This window comes from Corvus cornix, chromosome 4 (assembly GCF_000738735.6).
Source record: "Corvus cornix cornix isolate S_Up_H32 chromosome 4, ASM73873v5, whole genome shotgun sequence".
NCBI classification, from domain to species: domain Eukaryota; kingdom Metazoa; phylum Chordata; class Aves; order Passeriformes; family Corvidae; genus Corvus; species Corvus cornix.
This window is the reverse complement of record NC_046334.1, coordinates 25,099,622-25,124,273: the sequence shown is the minus strand read 5'-3', so window position 1 is coordinate 25,124,273 and position 24,652 is coordinate 25,099,622. Positions and strand designations below refer to the sequence as shown.

Sequence of the window (24,652 nt, the reverse complement as noted above, 5' to 3'; positions counted from 1 at the left end):
TTTAAGGCAGCAGGCTGAAGCTGGGGGCGGGCACTGGGAGGTGGTGGGAAGAGGTGGGGTAGGGATTTGAGGTGCATTCCCGGAATTTGCACATACACTCCTCCCATTTTCAGAAGCTGGTTCCCACTATAGTCGCCTCTCTCTGCTCCAACCAGGTCTCGGGGGAGGCAGGAAGGTGAGACAAGGCATGGGGATGCTAAACCTAGTCACAAGTGTAATGAAACTCACACATCGCTTTGTGATGGGGCCTGGCAGAAGTTTCACTTTAATAGCACAGGGAAAACCCACAGTAGTATCTGAATTATGTGTTACAACTATCAATAACCTAACAATAAATTGTATTTTGCAATTACATAGGCCTTTCCTCATGCAGATCTCTATGTGTTTTGCAAAGAGACTCAACATCATTTTCCCTATTCTATGGATGACAAAACTGAGGCAGAGAAAAGTATGAAGCAGCATATCTGGGAAATAAGTCTGTGGTATTTCTCATGGGCAATGGAAGTGTGAATGTTCCCTGTCCTTCAACACAGTGAGTTCATTCCAGGGACTTTGGTCAATGCTTCCTTCCTGGGGAACTAAAGTTGTTGGTATCTGCCTTATTCAATACAGCTACAAGAGTGCTGACAAGCCCTGTCTTCTGCTATGGGCTTTGTTCCAGGCAAATTATTTTAGTATGTCCTTTTGCATGCTATCTGCACTGGGAGCATTAACACCTTTCCACTCATGACCTAGACCTGGTCTCTAAACTATGGCTTCTGCAGAGAAAGCCTGATTTTGTGCCTGTACAGCACAATGTGTGATAAGACAATGTTGAATGAGGCTTTTGACTCACTTACATGTTTGACCACATGATGAGAAGAATGGTGAGACTGGGGCTCATTGATAGATCTGTTGTTACTGGAGTCAGCTTTGTGATTTCAGGCAAATTACTTCATCTCTGTACAGCAGGATCAATGTTTCAACTTGGCTTAATAGGTACTTAAAACATGGAAATAAAAGCATTCTATAGGACCCAGGTTATTAGAAAATTAGATATAATTACGGCCTGAAACATGGAGAGTTCCTGACCTGTATATCCTCTTTTCATCTGGTCAAATCGGGTCAAATAGTAGGTTCCCATCATGTTCAGAGATCCACCCACATATTGCCAGAAGGAAATGTGAGCATTTAAGATGCTAGAAATCAAACTGATAGGACACTTATGTGAGGTTGAAGCATTGTTCCTCCGAGAGTCAGCTTTCCAGTAACTCTGCCGATGACCGTGAGTTAGCTGCCAGGCTGCCAGAAGTCTTTTCCAAAGGATGACCGATGCTAAAGGTTTGTCTTTTCAAATCTGGTATCAATTAACTTCGAGAGCCATGCGCAGAATGTGCTCTTGTTGACCTTACTAATAGAAATAGGACATGGCTCCACCTTTTACAGGGTTACTTCTGTTTCCTAAAGAGTGAAAATAAAGTAAATAGAACTGGGTAGAAGTCTGTCTGTTGTTGTGTTTTTTATTGTTGCTTCACTGGTGCTGTTAAGATGGACTGAGGAAACTACTGCTGAACCTCCTTGTCACTGCTGCTCATACACTGAGCTTGCTTTGCTGCTTCTTTGCCGTTCCTGACACAAGGGTCCACAGTGTCCCAGAGGCTGTGCACCAGCAAGATTCCCTTGGATATGACAAGGTAGCACAAGTAGGCTCCTGGTAGGAACTTTGTAAAGTAACTGGCCCAGCTTCAATGCAGATGTACACTGCAGAGTACAGATGGGCATGTACTGTTCATGATGCAATAGGTGAGCCACGGAGCACAATTCAGGTCTCCCTTGTCCTCCAACAGAATAAAGAACACATCTTTCCCTTTTGTCACTTGGCTTGAAACTCTGTCAGAAGACTATGTGGTAGCAGAAAATGAAAAAATTTGTCCTGTGCTCCTAGGCAAGAATTTCAGGAATCAGAGAGGATGACTACAGTAAAAGCCTAGTTAATCTTGAGTTAAAAACCCCAAGATTTTATAATTAAACAATGAGAACGTCTGTAATGACATAATAACAGTGTATAAATAGAGTTTCAATGTTCAAGATAAATGGATAATTGGTCGGCAAAACAAAAGGATCATTATCCCTACAAAAGGGTTAGGAATAGGAAACCTGAATTTTCAGTCAGGTGCTTAAGTTACACAAAATTATCACTTTATAGATTTACATTCATGAAGGAGTCAATTTTCAACATTGCCTTAATGATTACCAAATATTTGCACACTGCAATTATAAGTGTTACTTAGCTGTATTTGTGGTCACAACTGTGGTACTTCTTAGCAGAAGATGTAAATATTTAAACCTCGGGAAATTTTTGTTTGCTTTACTGATTACATGGTCATGATTTAGCCTTGAATAATTAATCATTTCATATATTTGCTTCTTTTTTCTTTTTGTCTCTGATTTCACATTTCCTTACTCAGAAATATCTGATTCCTACTTTTAAGTTGAAAGCAACACGTATTCATAGTGGAATGACTACGTGGTATTTTTCCTCCCTTGCATACCATTTTGTCTTGGTGGGTCCTGGTTGCAAAACAGCTGACCCACTTACCAAACAAGTGTGCTAGAGACCTGATTGTACCCTGAGACGTGTCCAGCCTGATTTAGCCATGTTGATTTTCTGGCCAGTGTTTTCTTTCCGGTAAGTCTGTTTGCTGGTTTGTTAACAGACGAGGAACAATTCGTGTAGCACAGGTGGAAGGAAGAGTTCTCAAACTCAGTGTACTCTTTTTCTGCAATTTATTTTTGAGGAGAGAGTAAAGGTGATTCATTATTTGTTTAAAAGAGCTTTCTTCAACTCAATATTGATTAGTATTTTTTGTCAGCCACTGGGACACTATCCAACACTTCCCCATTATTCATAGAAAACATTTTCTTAGAAAACCAAACTGGAAGAAACATGTTTGTGTCTGTAAATTAGTTCCTGAATATCAGAATATCCTTATGGCTGTCTTGGAAAAACATCTGGTTTTAAGCTCATACTTACTTGCCTTAAGAATCTAACCTGAAAAATCAGTCTACATTTTAGAAATGCTTTAGTGACACATTTTAAGATTTCCAGTGGGCTCTTATTATGGTTTAACTGAAAGTGTTCAGTAGACTTGACTTGAAATTGCATTTTTTTAGATGCTCTGGAAGATAATTTTCCTATTTAAGAATAAATATTGAAAAATACAAAATGGACAATGCTGAAAAAAATACCTACTGTCCTTTGCTATCCATCACCAATATGTATCACCCTGCTTGTATTACTAAACAGATTAGTGGGCAAAACCCCCTTTGCTAGGTCGATCAATGAGTGAGTGATAATTAGGATGAGAGATAGAGACAATTAAAAAGCTGTCTAGTAGTGAAGTTATGCCAATGGTGTACACCAAAGTGAAAATGAAAAAAAAAGTTTTGTAACTTATCCTTCTCTTTCAATTTTCAAAATGTGGGCAAAAGGTAAATCACAACTTTTTTTTCCAGTTGGATAGTCCACTCTGTGCAGCACACTTCTTCCTCATCCTTCCTGAAGTGAAATGAGTCAACAAAAATCAGTGGCTCTGCAAGGGAGAGCCTTTAATTTCTTCACAGTTGTGACACCAGTACAGGTACTTGCTATGCTTCAGCTCAAATACTGGCTGGAAATAGTTGTTTCTTTGAAAACTGAGTGAAGATCAGTAAGAAATATGTGTACTTCATGTCAGCCAGAACCTTTCATTTTTAGAAAGAAATTATGGGATATTTTGCCTCCACACTGTGAATACACACTTTAGAGTGTATTCTGTAATAGTTATAGGATAATGTATTTTCTTAAATCAAAACATGGAAGTTACATTGATTCATGACTGTTCATGTCAGCACTTTTAATAACTTAAAAGACCCTTTGATTTCTGCAAAGAACAAGCAAGGGTTATTGCTTTAATATATAGTTCTTATTTTGACTTAAACTATTATTACAAACAAATTTAAAAAAAATAGTTAACAATTAAAGGGCCAAAAATCAAGGCACTTCATCATCATAGTACTTCTGAAGGCACCTCATATCCATAAGCCAGATATTTGATGGTTTGAATGAGCTATTATCTTACTTTTGAAAAATCCTATAGTGTTTCAGTTTAGTTAGTTCTGCTTACTTAATTTCATACATTAAATATTTTAAGCTTGTTTCAAATCTTAAGGTATTAAGAGTGAACTTATATCTAAAAAAGGGAATGTGATATAAAGGAATGAAAATATAATTCAGAAGATAACCCATTTGTTTTGTCATGGGTGAGGTTTTTCTGAATCCTAGAACATAGGATGTTACACCTCAAAATTCTAAAAATCTACTAAAATACTACAAAACCCCAAACCATGTTCAGTGAAACATAATTATTGAGCTTTGAGTTGTTTGTGCCTTACATTTGGGTACTTGATGCAACATAGCAAATTCTCTGCCTTTACTGATTTACAGAGACCATTTTCTACTGTTGATTCACTTAGAAAAGGTTGGTATTCAGGCTGTCTGCAGAAGAGAGATTGCAGTGTATACTTTACCTTGAGGGCAAGAACAGTGAACTCTATTTGTTAAACAAAGAGATCCACTAATTTGTGGGAATGAGATAAGTAATAAATTCAAATATTTGCTGAGTATTTTGTAATTAGTTGAGAGGACAGAGCCTCAATAAACTAAACAGAGCCTACTTCAATAATCAAACGTATAGGCTGATATTATTAGTTTGGACAGGAACTTATTGACAATAACATTAAAGGAAATACAGCAAAAATGTAATGTATTTCTCAATAAACCCCTGGCCTGTGAAATAATTTGCTTGTACTTTTTAAAGCAATCAGAGGAAGCCTGACTGTCAGAAAAATCCTAGAAATATAGTGGAAAGTGTATTTGTTTTGGAAAAATATATTCTGTGTTGTCCTCCCCGACTTCCAGGATTAGGCTTGAATGCCATTAATTCACGATGGTGGAAGTAGAAGAATGAATTCCACAGTTCTTTTACACATTATCTGTGCTCTGTGCTGGTGCACAAATCTGTTTACAGGGAGAGAAGCACAGACTTAAGTTTGAAATATTAATAGCACTAGCCTATTAAATGTAAATGTAAGTATTTAGGGTCACTGAAGGAAAGTGAAGCTCAGATTTATCCACATGTAAACCATAAGCAGAAAAGAGTCTTCCATATATATATATTTTTTTTTTTTTTTTCAATCTGTAGTCTTTTTCTTTCTCTGGCACAAAAATTAAAGCCAGAAGACTTTTCTTTCCCCCACTTTCTTCTCATAAATTATGAGAGGATTTCTGGCTTATTCATAACTTACATTATGCAATGGGTTCCTATCACGTGAGTGAGTTGTGACAGCTTTTATTGTTGACCCATATCCCCTACATAGGTCACAAATACGGTCAAGTCTTTTACTAGCATCTCCTGTGTATGAATTTCACGTAGCTAGTTACTGATTGTAGTTTCTTTCGGGCTTCACTTGCAACCACACAGTGCCATCTGATGTCCTCGAAGAGCAATGAACTGTTCCTAAAATCTGTTAAATCATCTCAAAAAAATCTCAAAATTAAGACTTGACCATCACAGAGCATTGCTTTCCAAGCCCACCTTGAAGAGAACCTCTATATAATTTGCCTCTGTTTTCATTAAAACAATCCTAAGATCATGTATGAAATAATGGGCTCTGAGCTAATTATTACTGCTCAGGATGGAATGATGATGGTAATGAAAGCTCAGTCTATTTTAAGAAAATAATTTGTGAAATGGAGGGGATAGAGGTAGCGAATAAATTACCCTTTCAGAAAAATGGATGATTTTGCTGGAACCTCAACAAGGTTATTAAATAATCTACTTATTTATGGACAAGTATAAATTGAGTAAGAAAAAATTCGCTGTGGGAACCAACAAAATACAGGCTTTGATCCCTTTATCACTTCACTGCATCATTGCAAATAATGGAAGCAATCCTAAATCCTTTCCTCGTGTTTTTGGGAGATCAACTAATAGGTATGTTTTAGTATTTAATACACGTTGGACATTAATTCTCTCACAAAGACGTCAACATCCATATGCATATTTGCTAAAATTGTATTTAAGGTTCCGTAAGGACCTTGAAATGGTTTCTGACAAAGCAAGATCCCGTCCTTCACAGAACCATGAGCACTGGCTGTCAAAATCCATGCTACGAAATTACTTGAAAGAAGTTAAAAGAATAAAGCACCTTCTAGATTCCAAGACTGTTGTGCCCATGTACATGTGAGCATGCGAATATTTATTTCTTAATATAGATAAAACGCTAACCTATGACACCGGGTCAGCCGGAGAGAAAGAAACGCACAGGTGATGCTGGTGGGAGCAGGTGGCTCTTTTTGGGGCCAGAGGTGGTTTCGCAGGCGAGGTGGGTGCGGACAGCGGTGAAACACAGCCACCTACCGGCCCCTGGGCTCCTTGGCGTCAGCAGCCAGCTCTTCTCACGCCCCCAAGTTCAGTTTTGCAGCGTGAAAACTTGGCGCAGCCCATTCCAGCGGAATTTTTACTTACACTCATGGGTTATCAATGATTCTGTTTATCAGTGATTGGCATTGTGTTTAAGCACAGAAGGGAGGACTGCAGCACGTTGGTAATGGTGTCTCGGCCAAGGCAAACCGCATTTGAATTTCACCCCAGGATTTGAGAGCATCGCATGACTTTGCTGAGGATTAGCCATGTTTCCTGCCACACTGCAATGTGTTGGAATCTGACTGCAACGTATTCCATATCAAAAGACACATGGAAGACACAAAATTTATCTACAGAAAGCATCTGTCTTTATGTCTATACTGGTAGTAATGTATTTTGTACCAAGACAGTGCTCTTTCTGATTCTTGCTTCAAAATTTACTTTAAGGAGCTACAATAAATATGTATTTAGGACAAAGCTCTCTGGAGTCAACTATGCATACATTACATGGTGGTTTTTTTCCCCTACTATGATTATTTGGATGTTTACTAGTTTATAGGAACTCGAAACCTGCAAATTTTCTACATAGTAATGAAATACTTTCATAGTGTAATAATCAAAATCCTCTGTCCATATAGCAAACCAACTTTTCTTTATAACCTACTTGGTTCTGCCTGTTTAATAGATTAGGGCAGGAATTGTTCATCACTCAGGCACTGAGAACATTAGAAAATGGTGCTTTATGGCCCTTTTTTGCAATAGGAAAACATTGTACCTCGCTAAATAAAGAACCAAATTCTGAGACCACAGCATGACTATTTTCTGTCTTCTCTCAACTGCATTATTTCTAATCACAAGTTGAAAATAGTCTAACTGGAAGTCTTACCAACAATTTTCAGAAGTACTTATTTATTTTCAACATGGCTACTTTTTACATCAGTAAAACCCCCTCTCATCATCACCACATACTTAGCATTGTCAGTTGCACCAAACGTTTTATTTTTCATCGCTCCTGCAAGAAGTTCCAATTTTATTATTGTATCATCTGCGAGATACAATTCAAACCCAATCGAAATAAAAGTGTGCTTGTTAAGGAAGGCCAGGCTGTTACTGTGTCAGAGCAGCACTTAACGCTCTGGTTCAGGCACAGTCCTAGCTCATGTCAGACACGGAGGATTCGCTCTGGAGCACCCGTACATGATTAGCCCTCTGATGCCCAGAGACAGCTCTCCAGCTTAGACGTCAGGACTACGAAATCGTTCCTCTTTATATATGAGGGAATTTCCTGGGTTAGTGGCATTTACCTCACGTTCACAGACTGGAAATTCAGTATGGGACCTCCTTTCTGTCAGAACAGAGACGTGCACTTCCACGCAGAAAGCCTTATTTTTTAACAAACGCATTTTGTATTTAGGAGAGAAGGAAAGAGTTTCATAAAAATTCCGTAAGTAGACAATCTGACATGCTTCTGACATTAACCCAAGCCTTATCATGGGGTTTCCGCTGTTGAGGTTTTGCCCCGACACACCGCCTCTCGCTTCGCTGGTGACACGGGTGCCCCCGCCAAGCCCGCAGCACCTCGGGGATGCGACAGCCCCGCACCCCCGCCACCGACCCGTGTCCAGCGTGGGCCCGGGCACAACCGGGCCCGAAACAGAGAGGCCCCATTCGGACACGCCCCGGGCTGGACCCATCACTGCCCTCCAACCGGCTGGCGCTATGGGATACACCAACTACAGCGAACTGCCCCCGCAGAACTCTCGGCACTCTGTCCCGCGCTCTCCGCGTTTATAGGCTTTCTCCCGCCCCCTTTTCCCAATCGCCTCCGCAGGCCGCAGCTCCTCCCCAGCCCTGTGTTAGGCGGCCGCAGCCGGGGCGGTGCCCGCCCTCCCGCCCGCTGCCGCCATGAGCTGCGCCGCGCTGCTGGGGCTCCGGGGGCCGCGGCTCCTGGGGGCCGCCGCCCGCCCGCCCCGCTGGAGCCGCCGGCGCAGCGCGGGCTGCGAGCCCCCGGCGGGCGCCGCGGTGCGCATCGGCTGCGCCTCGGGCTTCTGGGGGGACACGGCGACCGCAGGTGGGCGGCGGGGTCGCAGCGGCAGCGGCTGCTCGGGGGGCGGCGGGGAGACCCGGCGGGGCCGGGGCACGGAGGCCGGGCGAGCCCGGCTGGCGGCGGCCCCCAGCACGTTGCGCAAGCGGGCGGGCCGGGGCTGGCGCCGCACGCCCGGGCGGGGCGGGCCGGCACCGGGGGTAGGAGCAGGCCGGGGGGCCCCCGTGCTGACAGCGCCTTTGCCTGCCCCGCCAGTGCCGCAGCTGCTGTACGGGGGGAAGCTGGATTTCCTTGTCTTCGATTACCTCTCCGAGATCACCATGTCCCTGCTGACGGCCGCCAAGGCCCGGTCTCCCGTAAGTAAAGCCGGTGTCCGGCCCCAGCATGCTGGGCTTGGCCGGGGCCGGGTGCGCTCCGGTACTTTCCGACCTCCCGAGCTCTCCTTCAGCCCAAATCGTGCCCGAAGCCTGCTTAAGACGTGCCTGGTTAGGGGGACACGGTTCCTTAAGTATACTTTTTACTCGCATGTATTTATTTGCATCCATTCAGTTTCACATAGTGAAAGTGTTCATGTCATTTCCCATCGTATTTGCCAAACATTTTCAGAGGTACTTGTTCTTCCCTGTTTTCTGTGTTAATCAGGGAAAGGGATTGGGTTGACTTACCTATGAGAAGTGGTTACAGCTCTTAATTATTTCAGGTTTTAGGTTACACTCCGGATTTTGTCTCCACTGCCATGGCTCCCTATATAAAAGATATTCACAGGAAAGGTAGGCTGCTTCTTGCATGAGTTTGTATGTTAATTCAGTACACCTGCTTATGAAGGCAGGCCGACAGAGTTGGGGCTGTTCAGTCTGGAGAAGAGAAGGCTCTGGGAAGACCTTACAGCACTTTCCAGTACCTAAAGGGGGCTTGCGAGAGAGCTGGAGCTGGACTTTTTACAAGGATGTGTAGTGATAGAAGAAGGGGAAATCGCCATAAGCTGAAGGGAGGGTAGATTTAGATTGGCTGCTAGGAAGAAATTCTTTACTGTGGGGGTGGTGAGGCACTGGAACAGGTTGCCCAGAGAAGTTGTGAATGCCCCATCCCTGGAAGTGTTCAAGGCCAGGATGGATGGAGCCCTGAATAACCTTGCCTATAGCAGGGGACTTGGAACTAGGTGATCCTTAAGGTCCTTTTAACCCAAACTGTTCTAGGATTCTATGAAAAATCCCATTGTAATTGATGTAGGGTACAGGTCTGATGGTGAAATTGGGTTGATTTGAGATACTTGTTATAACTGTAGATAAATATTTTCACATTTTTCTTACTGTAGCTTTAATTTGTGAATGGAATATTGCTTTACAGATCTTTTAAAAAATGCTTTCAAGGTAATTCTAGTTTTTCAAAATTTCCATGTAGTTCTACAATATGACTTTCTAATCACTCTTTTTTTTGTTTACATTAGTAAAGCTTCACAGTGTTTACTGCTGTTTCTGTCAGGGATGTTTGATGCTGTCTGTCTGCCTCATTATGTGTGTCTTTCTGGTCACTTTCTCCTTCCATTCATAAAGGATAAATGAGAATTATCTATAGCAGTTACTCTTTTCTAAACAATTTTGTATTGGCTTATTGTGATCCTTTCACAGGTTAAATGTGGTTCATATTTTAATGTGGTTTTGCTTGATTGAATGTCTGTTACCTTGCAAAGGTGATACCTTGCTTGTGTTTCAGCACACTTTTTGAAATACAGGTGATTGATTATTGATGCTGCTGAACTTCATTTGCCTTTTTTTTTCTTAGGTGTTCGTGTCATCAGTAATGCTGGTGGAATTAATCCACTTGCTTGTGCAGCTGCCCTTCAGGAGGTGGCAAAGAAAGCAGATGTTGATTTGAAAATAGCTGTTGTTGCTGGAGATGATCTGATGAGTGAGGTATTTCACTTTGTTTTAAGCCTTAGCATGAGTCTGTATAGCATGAACATGGTATTTACTGTCCCGTAGGAACTTACTTTGTGTGTCTTTATGCAGTAGTCTTTTACTATCAGAAGTGTTGTTCTTCATTATCTTTTAATTTTTAAACGCATGAATACAACTCTTGGCACATGTAGTGTTTGCTATGTAATGGAGGTGAATTTTATTAGCTTGTGGATCTGCTATTTAGCTTTTTGAAGGGAAATGTGAATCTGCTGTAAGGTCTGCCTGCTCTTCAGGAGAAGCTATTGTGTGCTGTTGCTTACTGCTTCTGTCTAAACTAGATAATCATGTGTGTTAAATCTTCTGAATATGGTGTGGCTACAACACATTCAAATGTTTATCCCCTCTAGCTTTTTTAGTGGTTTACAGGCACTTCCTGATGTTACTTTGTTTATAGGTAGCTGGTTTTCTGTTTTTAAGTAATTAGTTTACAGGCAGTAAGGTAATGTTAAATGAGAGGATTGAAGTTAAAATATGACAAAAAAAAATTGAAAGATGAAATATATGTTTGTTTTTGTTTTGTACTTAAAGAATTACACTTTATGAAATCCGCAAAAAGATGTTGGCCATACCTGAAAAGTTACTGGGAAAAGACTTTCTACATAATAGTAATTAAGAGAGGAGAGGTTTGCACTGTGGTTAAATATCTGCCTGTAACTTGGAAAATTATTTATCTGCATAGGATCTGTTACTCCTTGCATGCTCTTGAATGTGGAAGATCGTCAAGTAAGATTCTTCATTTGCAATTTATGTGCAGTGCTTGGGCTTCATTTTCAGAAACTTCTGCCCTACTGAAACCACTTTACTGTCTGCAGACCAGAATTTCATTACTGCTACAACAGTAAAGTGGTCATTATTTGAGCTTGTTACAGACGTGTCTGATCTGAAATGCATTGTTTTCTATGCTGTTGTCAGTACATAACTTACAGGAACAAAAAAGACACAGCTTTTATGGTTACCAACAACTTCTGTTGTTGATACATGAAACATGGTAAATGTTACTTGTGGTTTGGAGGATTGCAGTCATTAACATAGAATACCAAATTAGTTCAGAGTGGAAATTTTGGGTTTTTTCCCACACTACAGGTCCCACCTGTAAATTAGTATTTAGAGTTTCCATAGACATTGTGTCTATGCAGTCACTGTACCTTCAGTCCACTGGATTGGCAAGCTGCCTACTGCATGGTCAAAACCACACCCTCCCCCCCACCTACTGCTCTGGAAACACAACTTACTCTAAGTACTGTATGAAGCTACAAGATTAGCCTTGTTCGCTGGTTGTGACACCATTGCAGATGTGGCAGACACATTTCTGTTTGCAGGGTTTGATTTATTTAGTCCTACAGCAATTAAATACAGTTTAAAGCCTAGGAAATACACCAGTTGATTGTAGTTGGTTGTATGTGAATGAACATTACTTTCTTTAAAGACCGACTTAGTTTTCTGCATGCTGGAAAAGTTGTGGTTAAAAGCGTATCTACGGCTTTTAGCCATTCAACTGATTTGTATTGTCAATACTTTTAATAATTATGCTTTGCTTAGAGTTGTTGTGAAGTGGATCTGTTGTTCGATACTAATGAAAGGCTTACTGTAGAAACTTCAAAATACTCAAAGCTTGGGTGTTCTGCTTGTTTTCTAACAGAAAGAGAACTTAAAAGGAGCTGGTATCACTGATTTAGAGAGTGGCAAGCAATTTCCAGAGAATATTCACAGCATGAACATATATCTTGGGTGAGTTATTTTAGCAAGTTGTATTTATTATGAACAAATAATTTTAACACATAGAATATGGGAATTTGTTTTGCTTTGCAATTAGAACCACTTAGTATATGTGGTTCATCTTTGAATTATTCAGGCAACCAGAAAAAATACTTGTTTACAACTTGTAAATGAGTTTTAGTTTATAACCTTGTAAGTTATGACTCCTTAGCAATACACCATCTGTGAATCATCAGGTTTTAGTTTGAGCCAAAATAGTGTTAGTTTAATTACAATTGCGAAAATGCTTTTTCATATGCTTTGTCCTCTGTTGCAGCATGGAGTAGTTTACAGTGTTGTCACTAGAGAAGTGCAAGTGAGGACTTCAAGCTCAGGGACATAGAGTGCTGTAGGAGGTTCCATTAGGTTGTGCTGAACTGTGTGTCAGGCTTTGTATTGTCAAAATTTTGGAAACTGTTTTTTCAGGATGGTTGCTGTTTTGAAAGATCTGTTTCCCCCTTTATGATACTTAGGGTTTCCATAAATCTCTGCATTTTCATTGTCACCATCCACTTCAGATGAATCAATGTCAATCAGGCCTAGTGAAGGGGAAGGACTGAGAAATGGGACAATGGTCACGTGCATCTCTTCCAGTTGGTGTTCGTGGTGATCCTGTTCTTGCACAGTGCTCTTTAAGTTGGACAATATTGCAAGTTCTTAAATTGCTTAGGTAATTGACCTGAAAGGTTTAAAATTGGAGGGCAAAGTGACCAGGCTTTATGTATGGAGAATGTTCGTCTTTATACACTCATCTACAAATTGAATGGCTAATGAATCTCTGAAAAACACTCTTTTCCATAATTGATGATAGAAGTGTCCCTCTCTGCACTTTGTTCAGGGCAGTTTCTATGGACATCAAGATAAATCTTTAAGTTTCGTTATTTAGGTACCAGAATTTGATAGTGTCTCAATGACTGCTCTTTAAAATCTTCTTAATGTATATACATAATGACAAATTGGTTGTTAAAGTAGATTTTATTGACTTCCTAAGTGATTTGTAAGTGATTTTTAACCTGTGTGTGTCAGGGAACTGTTTTTTAAATGATGCTTTGAAGGTACTTACTGCTGTGTTTTGTCACCTTTAGCGCAAGACCAATAAGCAGAGCTCTAGACCTTGGAGCTGATGTTGTTGTGACGGGCAGATGTGTTGACAGCGGGATTGTATTAGGACCACTCATTCACTCTGTAAGTACAAGTTAATTTCCGTAGGATAATGAATACATGTGAGTGACTATTCAGCAGTTATTGTCAGACAATTTTTGTTCCTTGTGAAAATGTAGATGCTAAATTAAAAACAACGAGCATTTGTATTTTTTTTCTTACATGCATGAAAAGTTGTCCGCTTCCCCTTCTCCTAAATTGATAGTAGGGATATTTGTTAAATTGTATACCATTAAGCTGGAAAGCATAGGTGAAGTTAAGGAAGTCTTAGCCTCTTTCACCAGTATTTCACTCTCACCATTTGTTTCGGGGTTTTTCCCCGTGCCTTTCTTCAAAATTTGGTGTGCAAGTATATTTTTCTTTACCACAAGGTGTCGGTAGTGGAGCTCACTCTGGTTGGGGGGAGCACATGAGATGGTTTAAAGCACTGGGTTTTTTCGTTCAGTGGGTAAGCAGTTTTGTTTAAAGTAGTAGGTTTCAATGCAGCATTTCTGAAACTCCTTGAAATTAAAAAATTTACACATGCAGGGTATGTGGTTTTCTGAAGTATTTTTAACGGGTTTTCATTAATTTTTGTGAAGGATCACACAAGGTGAAATATGGAAGCTGTCTTTTGGTGCATATTTAAAACAAATAGGGGGGCATGTATCTAGTTAAAAACATGCTTTCTAAAACATAATACTCTTTGACTTCATGCATGTCAAACATTGCCTAATTAATTTTCCATTTATAATTTCCATTATGACTTGTTGTTTTATTCCTAGTTGTTTACATTCTCAAAATAACAACTGTCAGTGTGTGTTATCTATTCCAGAAAGACCTTATCTAATTCATTGAAAGATTTTAGGAAGATTTCTGCAAAGTGCCAAATAGGAAACAATTACTGTATTGCTTGCACTAGGTTGAACTCAGGGAAAAGACACTAGTTAAAATTTCTAGTTAAACAGAAAGCATACTTCCAGTTTTTAAGGGTGACTGGTAAGTACTCCAGGAACTGATAATTTTCAGAAGTTGAAGACACACAGTGGTTTGTTCAGGTGACCCAAGATAGGTACTATACTTTTAAACCTGTAGGTTGTGCAGGTTCTAAGTAATACAGATGTTGCACTTCCAGGTTTTTTGCAGAGGATATGGCTTTAAGAGTTTGTATTTGTTGGGGTGTATCAATAGGAGGAAAACTGAAATGTGTCAGAGATTTTTTTGCTGATTTGCTGTATAGGAACTCAAATCCCTGTACAGTGCCTGCCAATTATTATTACTTAGATTTCTACAGTTAAGTAAAAGTATATCCAATGAATTGTTATTCAAAGCAAAGAACATGCTATGTGCAGTTTTTTGTACTGTATGAAACTTTTATGTATTTGAAATATTTGTCTTTTTCTTCTAGTTTGGCTGGAATAGGGATGACTATGACTTGCTAGCTGCGGGAAGGTAAATGATATAAGAAGAAATTGGGTAAATTTATATTTCATATCATAATGTCAAGATACCAACTTTTTCAGCACATAGTGATGTTTCATATTATCATTGAATTTATTTATTTTAATGATTTTGTTAGGTTTTGAGTTCTTTTTTGAGGGTCACTACTCTCACTTGGAGTTGAAATGATAGAAACTGCATTCTGGAACCAGCTTAAAATAACAAAAGGAAGAAAGGATAGAAAGATTTTATTTAGCAGCTTAACTTTCTGTTCATTTTCATTTCATCTGTTCTGTTTCATCAAGAGATGAAATCTTACAGTACAGACCACTGATTCCAAGGTTTTTCTGTTTGGCTGCCACTGTTGATGTTTGGGGTGGTCGCAGGGCTTACTCTGAAAGATGCCCAAAAGCAGGTTCAGTCAGAGGGCAGCATCCTGGTATGGTTTTGTTGAAGCTCAGTGTCAGTACTCCCATGTACAAATCCTTGTTGTGGTCCTAAGGTTAAGAATCTGATCCAGAAAGGGGTAGAACTATGCTGCCTAATTTAACATTCTGCATCATGTATCTGAATTGAAGTCCTCATAAAAATGAGTGATTACTTAGCCTGAGCACACACTGTTCATTAGTGTGCTTGAACTTCTGCTTGAGAAAAAATGTGGAGAGAAATTCATTCAGGCTCCACTGAGTTGGGGATGATAGAGATGAAGATTTTCCCCATAATTCTGTTGAATATTTATAGACTATTGCAATCAAACTTTGAGAATAGTAATACATAATCATAATACATTGTGTCCTTCATATTAGAGGTGAGATTTTCTATCTCTTCATTTAAAAATGGTCTTTGTCTATTTAGTTACATGCAGTGCAGGCTGCTAAGATACTGAATTTAGATCAAGATTTGAAATTACTAAGGAAACTTGGTTTTAGGTGTTAGATAATCTTCTAGGTGTATATTTTTTTGCAGGAAAATTCTTGTAAAAATCCTTTAAACACTATATTCATCTTTCAGGATCCCTTGTTATGCTTAATGCATAATTCATAATTGTATTAGATACTTATGGAGAAAAGTAGCATGTTTTGTTATTTAGCTCTATTTCCATTGTACTATTGTATTTTAAAGTGGGATTTGTGAAAATAGATTTTGCATTATATTTAGTTACTTTAACGCAATTTTCCCAGTCTTGCAGGTCATCTTATTGAATGTGGTGCTCAGTGTACAGGTGGAATATTCACTGATTGGCACACAGTACCAGACTGGTAGGTAAACTTGATACCATCATGCATGTTTGTAGTGGGCCAAAGATGAGGTTTTCTTCTTGTATCTGTGAGGTCAAAACTGCTTCTACCTTACTCTTTTTGGGGGAGGCAGTATGGGCCTCTTGATATTTTGCCACCTCAACATCACTTTTCTGAGTTCTGTTCTCCCTTTTGAAGTTTTCCTTTTTGGTCAGACAGGGTCTTTCTTTTGTTAACTTCAGCAGATTTCGAAAAACAAATTAGCCCTTTGATAAATATATTTTTTTCCCTTTTAAACATGTTTTTTCCTGTTTCCTTCAGTATCCTCTGCTTTTTGAAAATATTTATTATTGACTTTCATGCATGATTGTAATGGAAAAGACAATGCTGATATTTTGAATGCTGTTACATTAGTGTTCAGTTAGATCAGAGTTGCTTGCTGGTCAGTCACAAATTTGACTTAATTTGCTTTGGTAGAGATGAATATAAGCCATAGTTTTGTCCTGCTGAGTAGCTTGGTGAATGCAAATGTGTTGAATGGTCAGTCCTTCCAAAAATTCTGTGTGTATCTTGTGTTCAGACCTATTGAATCAGAGTTACATGTAGGTGTGTCATTCTGCCTGCTGAGGGAGCCTGCTTTCTACCAACCTGTTTTTAAGAGTGATTTAAAAGTAGTTGGGGAATACATTTTTTGCATAGCATGAGTGGTTCTGGCTGCAGTTACTTCTGTATTTCTGGGGATGAGAGGGAGGAATCTTGTCCTGTGCTGTATCATGAGAAAGGCAGTGCTTCTTTTATGTGACGGAGGAAAGGGCTGAAGAGCAGCGGGGAGATGCAGGAGAGAAGAGTGCTTTAATACGGTGGGTTCCTTCCTGCTCCCAAGTCAACTCTGGTCCAGGTGGACGAGCCAGCAGGACTGTGCCCTGCTACCTGGAGAGCCCTAGGGCTGCCTGGATTTTGTCTTCTCCTTGTAGTGACTGCTGCTGATTCAGAGTGTGATCCTAAAAGATGTGTTCTGTTTTTCTGAGTTCCTGAGCACTGCTGATTTAAAGGTGAACACATGGATGGCATTGAAACAAACAGGGTCAGACATTTCTTCTCACCTACTGGAAGGCTACTAGGCCTGGACAAACTGCACTTACTCTTCACTGTTGTGTTTTATGGGAAATCAAAGGAGAGAGTTCATAGTAACAAGTTGCTCTATTTGGTTGGAAATTTATAATTCCGATTCTGATGTCTCTCCCAATAATTCACTTATGCTGTATCATGAAACTTCTTAAAATCTGTGACTCTGGAAGACCTTGCTTTATAGAAGAATCAAAGTAAAAAACCAGAATACTAATTTTCTTACTGAAACGTGTGATAGGTCTTTAAGGATTTTTCTGTGAGGAATGTCAATCTGGCTTAAAAAAAGAAAGAAGTTTGAGTATATGAAGCTGTGAGCCACTGGAGTGGGAATAGTTCATTTTACAGATGAGTATACGTACATGAATATGCGTAGCTAATAGTTTTGTATCTGTAAAATCACAGAACTTTGTCAAAAATCATAGTAGATTTGTGGCTTAGAGCTGACTGGTGCTGAATTGAGTCTCTGTTAAAGGATATAGAAGTTTAACACCTGATACTGCTCTGTTACCTTGTCCCCATCGATATGCATACATACCTTTAAACCATACATAACTCTATTTGTGGTAATATAAGTTATTTATTTACCTTCAGTTTAAGTCTGCTGAGGAATTGATCATGGTACCCTAAAACTAGTCAGTTTGTTTGCAAATTTTGAGTCTTAGACATGTAATTGGTGAAATTCTTGAAATAAAACAATGTGACACGTCAGCCTGTATGATGAGCTCCTAAAACTAGTCAAGACCAGAATAATGTGTGAGCTTTGATTTTAAGTTTGGAGATGCAGAGTGGAGATACTTCACTGACTGAAGTGGACTTGTGATCCAGCATGTCCGTTGAGGATATGGAGAGAAGGAAGGCAGGGAGGAGATTAATTGGATAAATTTTGGTTTCCTGATAAATAGTTGTTTGCTATACTTAGGCCCAAAAGCATGAGGGGGAAGTATTGTGAAAGCTTTTGGGATGCAGAAAACTGTGTTTTCCATTTAATAGTTTAGTGGTAACCTATTTACCCTTTAATTTAAAGGAACTTGGTGGCATGAAATTTTCATTATTTAGACAGTCGGAATCTGTTTTCAATGCATGCAGATAATGCATTCATAATAATGTATGATAATAACATGGTACCTTAGTCTCAGTAGTGACCAAAATGTGCCATACCTGCTGCCACTAACACCTGCTCTATTTCAAATAGGTCAATAGAGCTGTGACAGAGTTTGCAGAAGTTACTTGACTGTGTCTGTTAATGGTTTCTCCCTTGTTTAGGAGAAATGACATTTTTAGCAGTCTCCTGAAAGTAAGTGTACATAATTTAGATCTCAATAAATCATTGTATCTGTGGTACCTAATGTTAAATCCAAACCATCCCAATTAACTCAGTAAATAGGAGGGGGAAGAAGCCAAGTTAAATCTGTGTTTATCATTAATGTGCCTTTCACATACGAATTTCCTGCTCCGTGAGTGCGTTTGTGCAGCCAAGAGCAGAAAACCTATCCCGTGCGCTTACTGAGTTCGGTGACTGAACACTGGAGGGCAGCTTCTCCCCTCCTCACACTGTCCTGCAGAGGGTGAGCTTGGTTAGCCTTAGAATGGGGTCATCTTTTTGACTGTCCTTGGGGATTTTTTCTCCCCAAGAACAGTAATCCATGTGGCTCTTCTGTCTAAGAAGGTTTGATGGGTATGATTTTTTCTAACTTGTAAACAAAACTCGAAGAATTTATTACATTTCAGGTTTATAAATCTTGTCTATTTTTTATGCATAAGCAGAAATAATTAACTCCATAAAGAAGAGTGTTTTAATTAATCTAAATGAAGCCAGGCAAGTTAGAGCTTATATTCTGTGCATATACTATTATGTCTCAGTGAGTATTGAGGCATTGGATTGAATCCACTTCATTCATCCAACATGGTTTAGTTGGTGGGTTTTTGGTGTTTTTTGTGGGGGGGTTGTTTGTTAGTTTTTAATTTTCTTGAAATGTTTGATTCAGATACTTCTGGGAGCTCAATTCCCCCACAAAAGGGTACCTTAAATCTCAGGAATATTGTGGGTATATTGTGGCCATTTAATGGTTAGCTATTAAAACCTAAGCTATTCTGTAATTTTCTTTGTCGTCTCCTTAAAGTAAGTTTTTAATGTAAAACAAGTGAAGTGCATGTTCCAGCTTGTGACTCTCCAAGTTACTTTAGCTGGTAGAAGCCAAACTTGCTTGCTTTCTGTCTATTGACCTAAGGCACTGGCATTTCTTCAATTGTGCTGGTTGTATTTTCTTAATGCATTTGACTTAAAGGTGGGAATCTTGAAGCTGTAAGGTTTTGTCCAGTTTTCATGAAAACAGGCAGACAGGTAGAGGAGGTAGGTGCTGTTTATTTTTCCAGTGAGAAAGTGGCTGCTTGACTCTTCTCTTGTGTGGGTTCTCCAATGTTTAGCAGAGAAAGTGCAAGAAACCGTTATTTCATAGCCTACAGAAGACTAATGTGCAGTCTTAAATGCTGATTTTAAGTTAGTGTTATCAAAAAAGGCATTCCTTTTCTGTTATTTGTATAGTAATATACATCAGCAGATGGTCAGCAGAAATGATGGTCAGCTCCCTATTTAATGTCTAATGCACAGCTTCCAATGGGGAATTCATGCCGTGTCTCAAAATGAACTGTATTGCCAGAACTATATGGATAATGCACAGCTTTCTATTTAATTTCATTTGTCCCCAGACATTGCTGTCTCTTGCTATTACTTAGTGCCAGTGGGTGATTAGTACATTGTTTTGTTTTGTTTTGAAATGCAGGAGAGAATAAACTAAGGCTGATCAGTAGAGTAATCATTTTGAGGAGATGATAAGCACTGGCATTTTGCCCTAAGCCAAGAGTTGAGACTGCATAATCCTCTGGCCTGTGATGACCAAAAGGGTAAGTCAATAGCTGTAGTCTCTTAAGGGCTGGATCCAGATTTCTCAATTTGGGACTAGAACAAAATCCAGCATGCAAGTTCCATTCAGCAGTGTGGAACATTTTTTTCTCTGTAGCACCATCTATTCCAGGCAGCTGAAAACACCAGGCAGCTGGTCTGTTTAGCCTGAAATTGTCTGGCCATTAAAAGTTTAGGTACAAGACATAGTCTGAAATGCCCTAGTCAGAGGGGTAAATGATGCAATCAGTAAGTTTTGCCTAAAGCAGAATTGCATGTTAGGAAACATTTTGGTACCTACAGGTAAAGAGATGCTTATACCTTTACCTTGCAAGTTTGTGCTGATCTTGCCTGACATATTACTGGTTTTGAACCTGTTGTCAAAACACTGCTAGAAGTGGTAGCAGCTTCTGCTTTTTGCCTAATAGCATTATAGTTAAAATACATATCTGAGGAGTTGAGAAGCTTGGCTTAGAGCTCTCCTTGGTGTGACATTGACCGAGTCACATCCCAGGAAACTGCATTAGCTGTAAATCTAAAAGTTCATACCACAGCTTACTTGGATCCTGGTTCACTTCCATGTCACATGCATTGCTGTGGGGTTTTGTTTTCTTTCTTGCAGCAACTTCCCCTGCAAGTAAATGTATTACACTGACTGTCCCATCTTCTATTGCCAGTAATCTTAGTCAAGCAGTAGTGGCTAGAATGAGATACTTGAGGGATTTGACACTTTATGAGGGGAGAAATACGTGTTCTGTCTCAAGTAATGTCTCTCTCCCTGAACTAAAGTGTACTGGTCATGGATTTTACTTTTCTTGTAATGCAGATGGTGTAAGAAGTACGACAAAATGAGAAGGAAGGTTATCTTGATAGCTCCTCAGAGGCTTCTGAATAGTGCATCCTCCCAAAGTAGACAGGGAGGAGATCCCTGCTTAGACAGCTCAATTTATCACCTGTGATATGCCCATAAACTGTAACATTTCTGAGAGCCAAAACTGAAGAAAAAACAACATTTTACATGGAAAAAATTAATCCAAGAGTAAGTTGTTGGCAGGCAGAGAACTTGACAGGAGACTGAGGGTCTTGATTGCTGTAAGACTAGGTTGATGAGAAGGTGACTTCAGCAGCAAAACCAGTTTTATAACTTGATTACCCCTGTGCTGTAGGTCTTCACTAAGACCTGCTTTAGTATTAGCTCCCATCTAGCTTGGAGGGGTTTTCTGAGGTGTCATCTTATCTTGGTCTCATTCAGTGCTCTGGTTTATTAATGTATATAATATATTTACTTGCTAAGTAGCAAACGTGCAACCCAAAACAGACCTTTTGGATTGAAGAATGGTAGTTGTCAGCTCCCTTCACAAACTGATGTGCATTACTTGTGTATTTTGACCTTGTGATAAAATAACTTCTTAAATATTTTTAAAGTAGTACTTGATACTGTCTAGTGCTGTGTTTTATTAATTTATATAATTTAATTAGAATTAATTGTATTAGTTCCCTTTCAAAATTGTTTCCATTGCTCGATACTACCTCATCCTACATAGGGATTTTGTCACTAAACTGATGCAATTCTTTTATCGTTGAAGGGTGCCACTTAGCCAAGGTACCTTTGGATGCATGACCGTAGTTGCTGCTAAAGTTCATAGTTCTGTGGTTACTCCCCTGCTACACTATACAAAAGTACAGCTTGGCTATACGTTATGGACAGCCTGAAGTTCGCACGTTCCCCACAGAGCAGATGTCACATGGTGTGTAGTCATTCAGCAAAACCTACAAGTGAATCAGGCAAAGAGTCACATTTTAAAAGTGGAAGTACTGGTCAAGCTGATGGTGTGACTATAGTACCTGTGGTATACCTGATCCAGGCAGCTACTGCTGCTAAAGAGCTTTTTATGCCAGGTTTCAGTAGCTGTCATTTGACTGGATCATAGGAGTGATAGACCAGTTTTGTTTCCAAGGTGAAAATTCATTTTAAGTAATGTCTTTTAGCAATTTACAAAATAACATTTTTGTCTTAATCATTTGTATGATAATATGGGTTATTACCATTGCCATCTGCTACAAGATAGTATTGGGTATTTTTATTTTCCCAGTCATCCAGTTACAATACAGGTAGAATCCAGGGGCTTCTTACCCAAATCATTGCATCTCCATGTTGTGAATTGTTAAAACAGTGAGGGAAGCTTTCAGAGCTGGCATAACCTGGGGGAATGCACATCTTCTGCAATTAACTCACCATATAGGCAAGTTCATTGGGTGGTGGTGTACACTGAGGGGGAAACATTATTTGCCGTATTTTGACCATATTGGGGGTGAAATGTCTCACTTTGTCTCACTACTGTATTTGGGTTTTGTTTTTTAATGGTTTGGGGGTTTTGAGAGTGGAAGCTGGGCAAAATGGAGTTGAATCAATGTTAGTAGACTCAGTGGCTCAGAGTAGGAAGTTGAGTGTCTACAGTTTACTTCTTCCTTCAAAACAAAGATAGCTGGGGAGTAGGTGCAGGAATGTACTGTAGGAGTTGCATGTGCTGATGACTGAGATCAAAGTGGGCTGCAGCGGGGGCACTGGCTGATCTGTTTTCATGGGAGCGATATCTCTTCTGGGTATGTGATCTGAATAAGCTGCACTGAGCCTGCTAGCAGGGCACTTGGTGCTGTTGTCTTAGGACAGATAGGTGATAGGGTCAAGCACACAAACATGGCACTGAGAGGGCAAAAGCTTCTTAATTGTAGCCTTTAGTCACTGATCCTGCTTTGTTGCACTGGACAAATCATGATGCTTCCTCTGTGTCTCCTTACATCTAAAATTGGGATAATTACATGTTAGTCTGCTACTATATCTTATTGTTCAAGACCAAGAATTGAGGGGTGTTTTGGGTGTTGTTTTTATCTATCTCACACTTGAAAATTTTGGATATTACATACTTCCTGCAACCATCTTTTCTCTCTTCCCCTCAAAAAAACCCCGCACTAGAATAACCTGTATGTAAAATTGTCGATCCCATTTAATTCTTTGCGTTCACCAGGGTGGGCTTTTTTGTTTCCTCTATCTGTTCAGTGGTTTAAATAGTTTCAAAGATCAGTCAAATGAAGTATTATCTTTAGTGATTTGATGTGGGCTTTTCTAGGTATCCAACAGCTACCATACTTTTCAATTTTGTACCCTTTAAGTGTTAAAAGTTGCTGATCTCTGGTAACAGATCTTGTATCTTAATCCTTTTTTAAAACAATGGAGTTATGTTTGACTGTTCTTGATGATAAGGAATCTGCTCCAACTCCCATGAACTTTTACTGATGTCCCTTAAGAGTTCACTGGTTTTTTTGCTTACTTTCTTCCAGACTTTGCGGATTTATGTTATACAAACTGTGTTCATGTAACCTTTGCTGATACTCAGTTGTATGTTCAGCACATTGTTACCACTAGCACCCAAAAATAATTAAATGGAGGGATAGACTGGTTTTAAGTTTGTATGAAAGACCTGAAGGTCATTGACTTTAATGAGTGTGGTAAAGTTCACCACCTTTCATTATTAGGACCTTTTTAGAACAGTTTAGCTTTTGCAAGGGACAGTATCTCCTTAACTCCTCTCTTTGCGTTCATTTTGTTTCTGCGACAACAAGTGGACACTTGTACAAATGTCAGACTTCCTGTGAGAGGGAAGGGAGCCAGGTAGTCTTTTTAGAAGAATATTTGCACTCTTATTTTAATTCTCAGGTACTTCTGAAAAGTTTTAAGTTCTTAATTTTGCTCAAATTCTCTGCAAACAAGTGCAAGCTTTTTAGCTAGAAAAGCAGATGTCTGGATCTCATCCACATAATCCTGCCCTGCTACTGTAATGACCAGTATGTGCCTCTAACTATGAACTATTTGATCACTTTTTGTATTTTACACTTTGAGAATGTGAGGAGGAAGGGGAATATTTTAATTTAGAAACATGTCCATAATTTCACTACTTTTCTTTTTGTGGTGCCTTATAATTTTCTATTAGTTCTGTTTTCTCTCTGCTGAAGATCTTAACTTTCATGTCTTTCTGCTTTCTGATTGACTTTTCTGTGTATGATTTATTACTAACCTGTGAAATTACCCTTTGTAGGTGTGATTATTCCTGTTTCCTACTTCGCTTCATCTCTGAGGTTCCCAGCACAGTTTGTTCTTCCTGCTTTGACAGCCTTTTTACAAATCCAGAGTGCACAATGTATTTAGATGTCTTCAGTGTCATACTGTGTGTGCTGCTGTAGCCAAATGGGACTAGAATTAACAATCATTTGTTTTATTTTAAATTTACAGCTTTAATCATAGTCCTCTAATTCTTTCAGCTTTTTTACTTGAACTGTTCCTGTTAGTGTCCTTCTCCATTCCCTTCCCCACATCCATGTTTGCATTTGGCATCTGTTGTTGTATCTGTGCTTCTTTGCCAGACAATAGACTACATCCTCGTATTATTTTAGTTGAGCAGTTTGTTCAGTGTTTTTTTTGGTGTTTTTTTCTGTAGAAACAACCAGATAAATGATAACTCTTGATAAGTTTCATTTAATAGATCATTACTGTAAAATTCTGGTGTGTTGTTATTTCTTTTCACATTTCCTTTGTATTTACAGAGATT

At 39.3% G+C, this 24,652-nt stretch overlaps 1 protein-coding gene across 1 annotated transcript in view; it reads left to right on the top strand.

Moving 5' to 3' along the window:
* The first annotated feature begins 8,351 nt into the window (after nt 1-8,351).
* LOC104697174 overlaps nt 8,352-24,652 on the top strand; it is a 56,994-nt gene continuing 40,693 nt past the window's right edge. Inside the window, exons 1-8 of the mRNA XM_039551572.1 lie at nt 8,352-8,517; nt 8,746-8,846; nt 9,191-9,260; nt 10,273-10,403; nt 12,088-12,176; nt 13,289-13,388; nt 14,752-14,795; nt 15,965-16,042. Coding sequence (XP_039407506.1) covers nt 8,352-8,517; nt 8,746-8,846; nt 9,191-9,260; nt 10,273-10,403; nt 12,088-12,176; nt 13,289-13,388; nt 14,752-14,795; nt 15,965-16,042 — 779 coding nt within the window. The remainder of the gene's footprint in view (nt 8,518-8,745; nt 8,847-9,190; nt 9,261-10,272; nt 10,404-12,087; nt 12,177-13,288; nt 13,389-14,751; nt 14,796-15,964; nt 16,043-24,652) is intronic.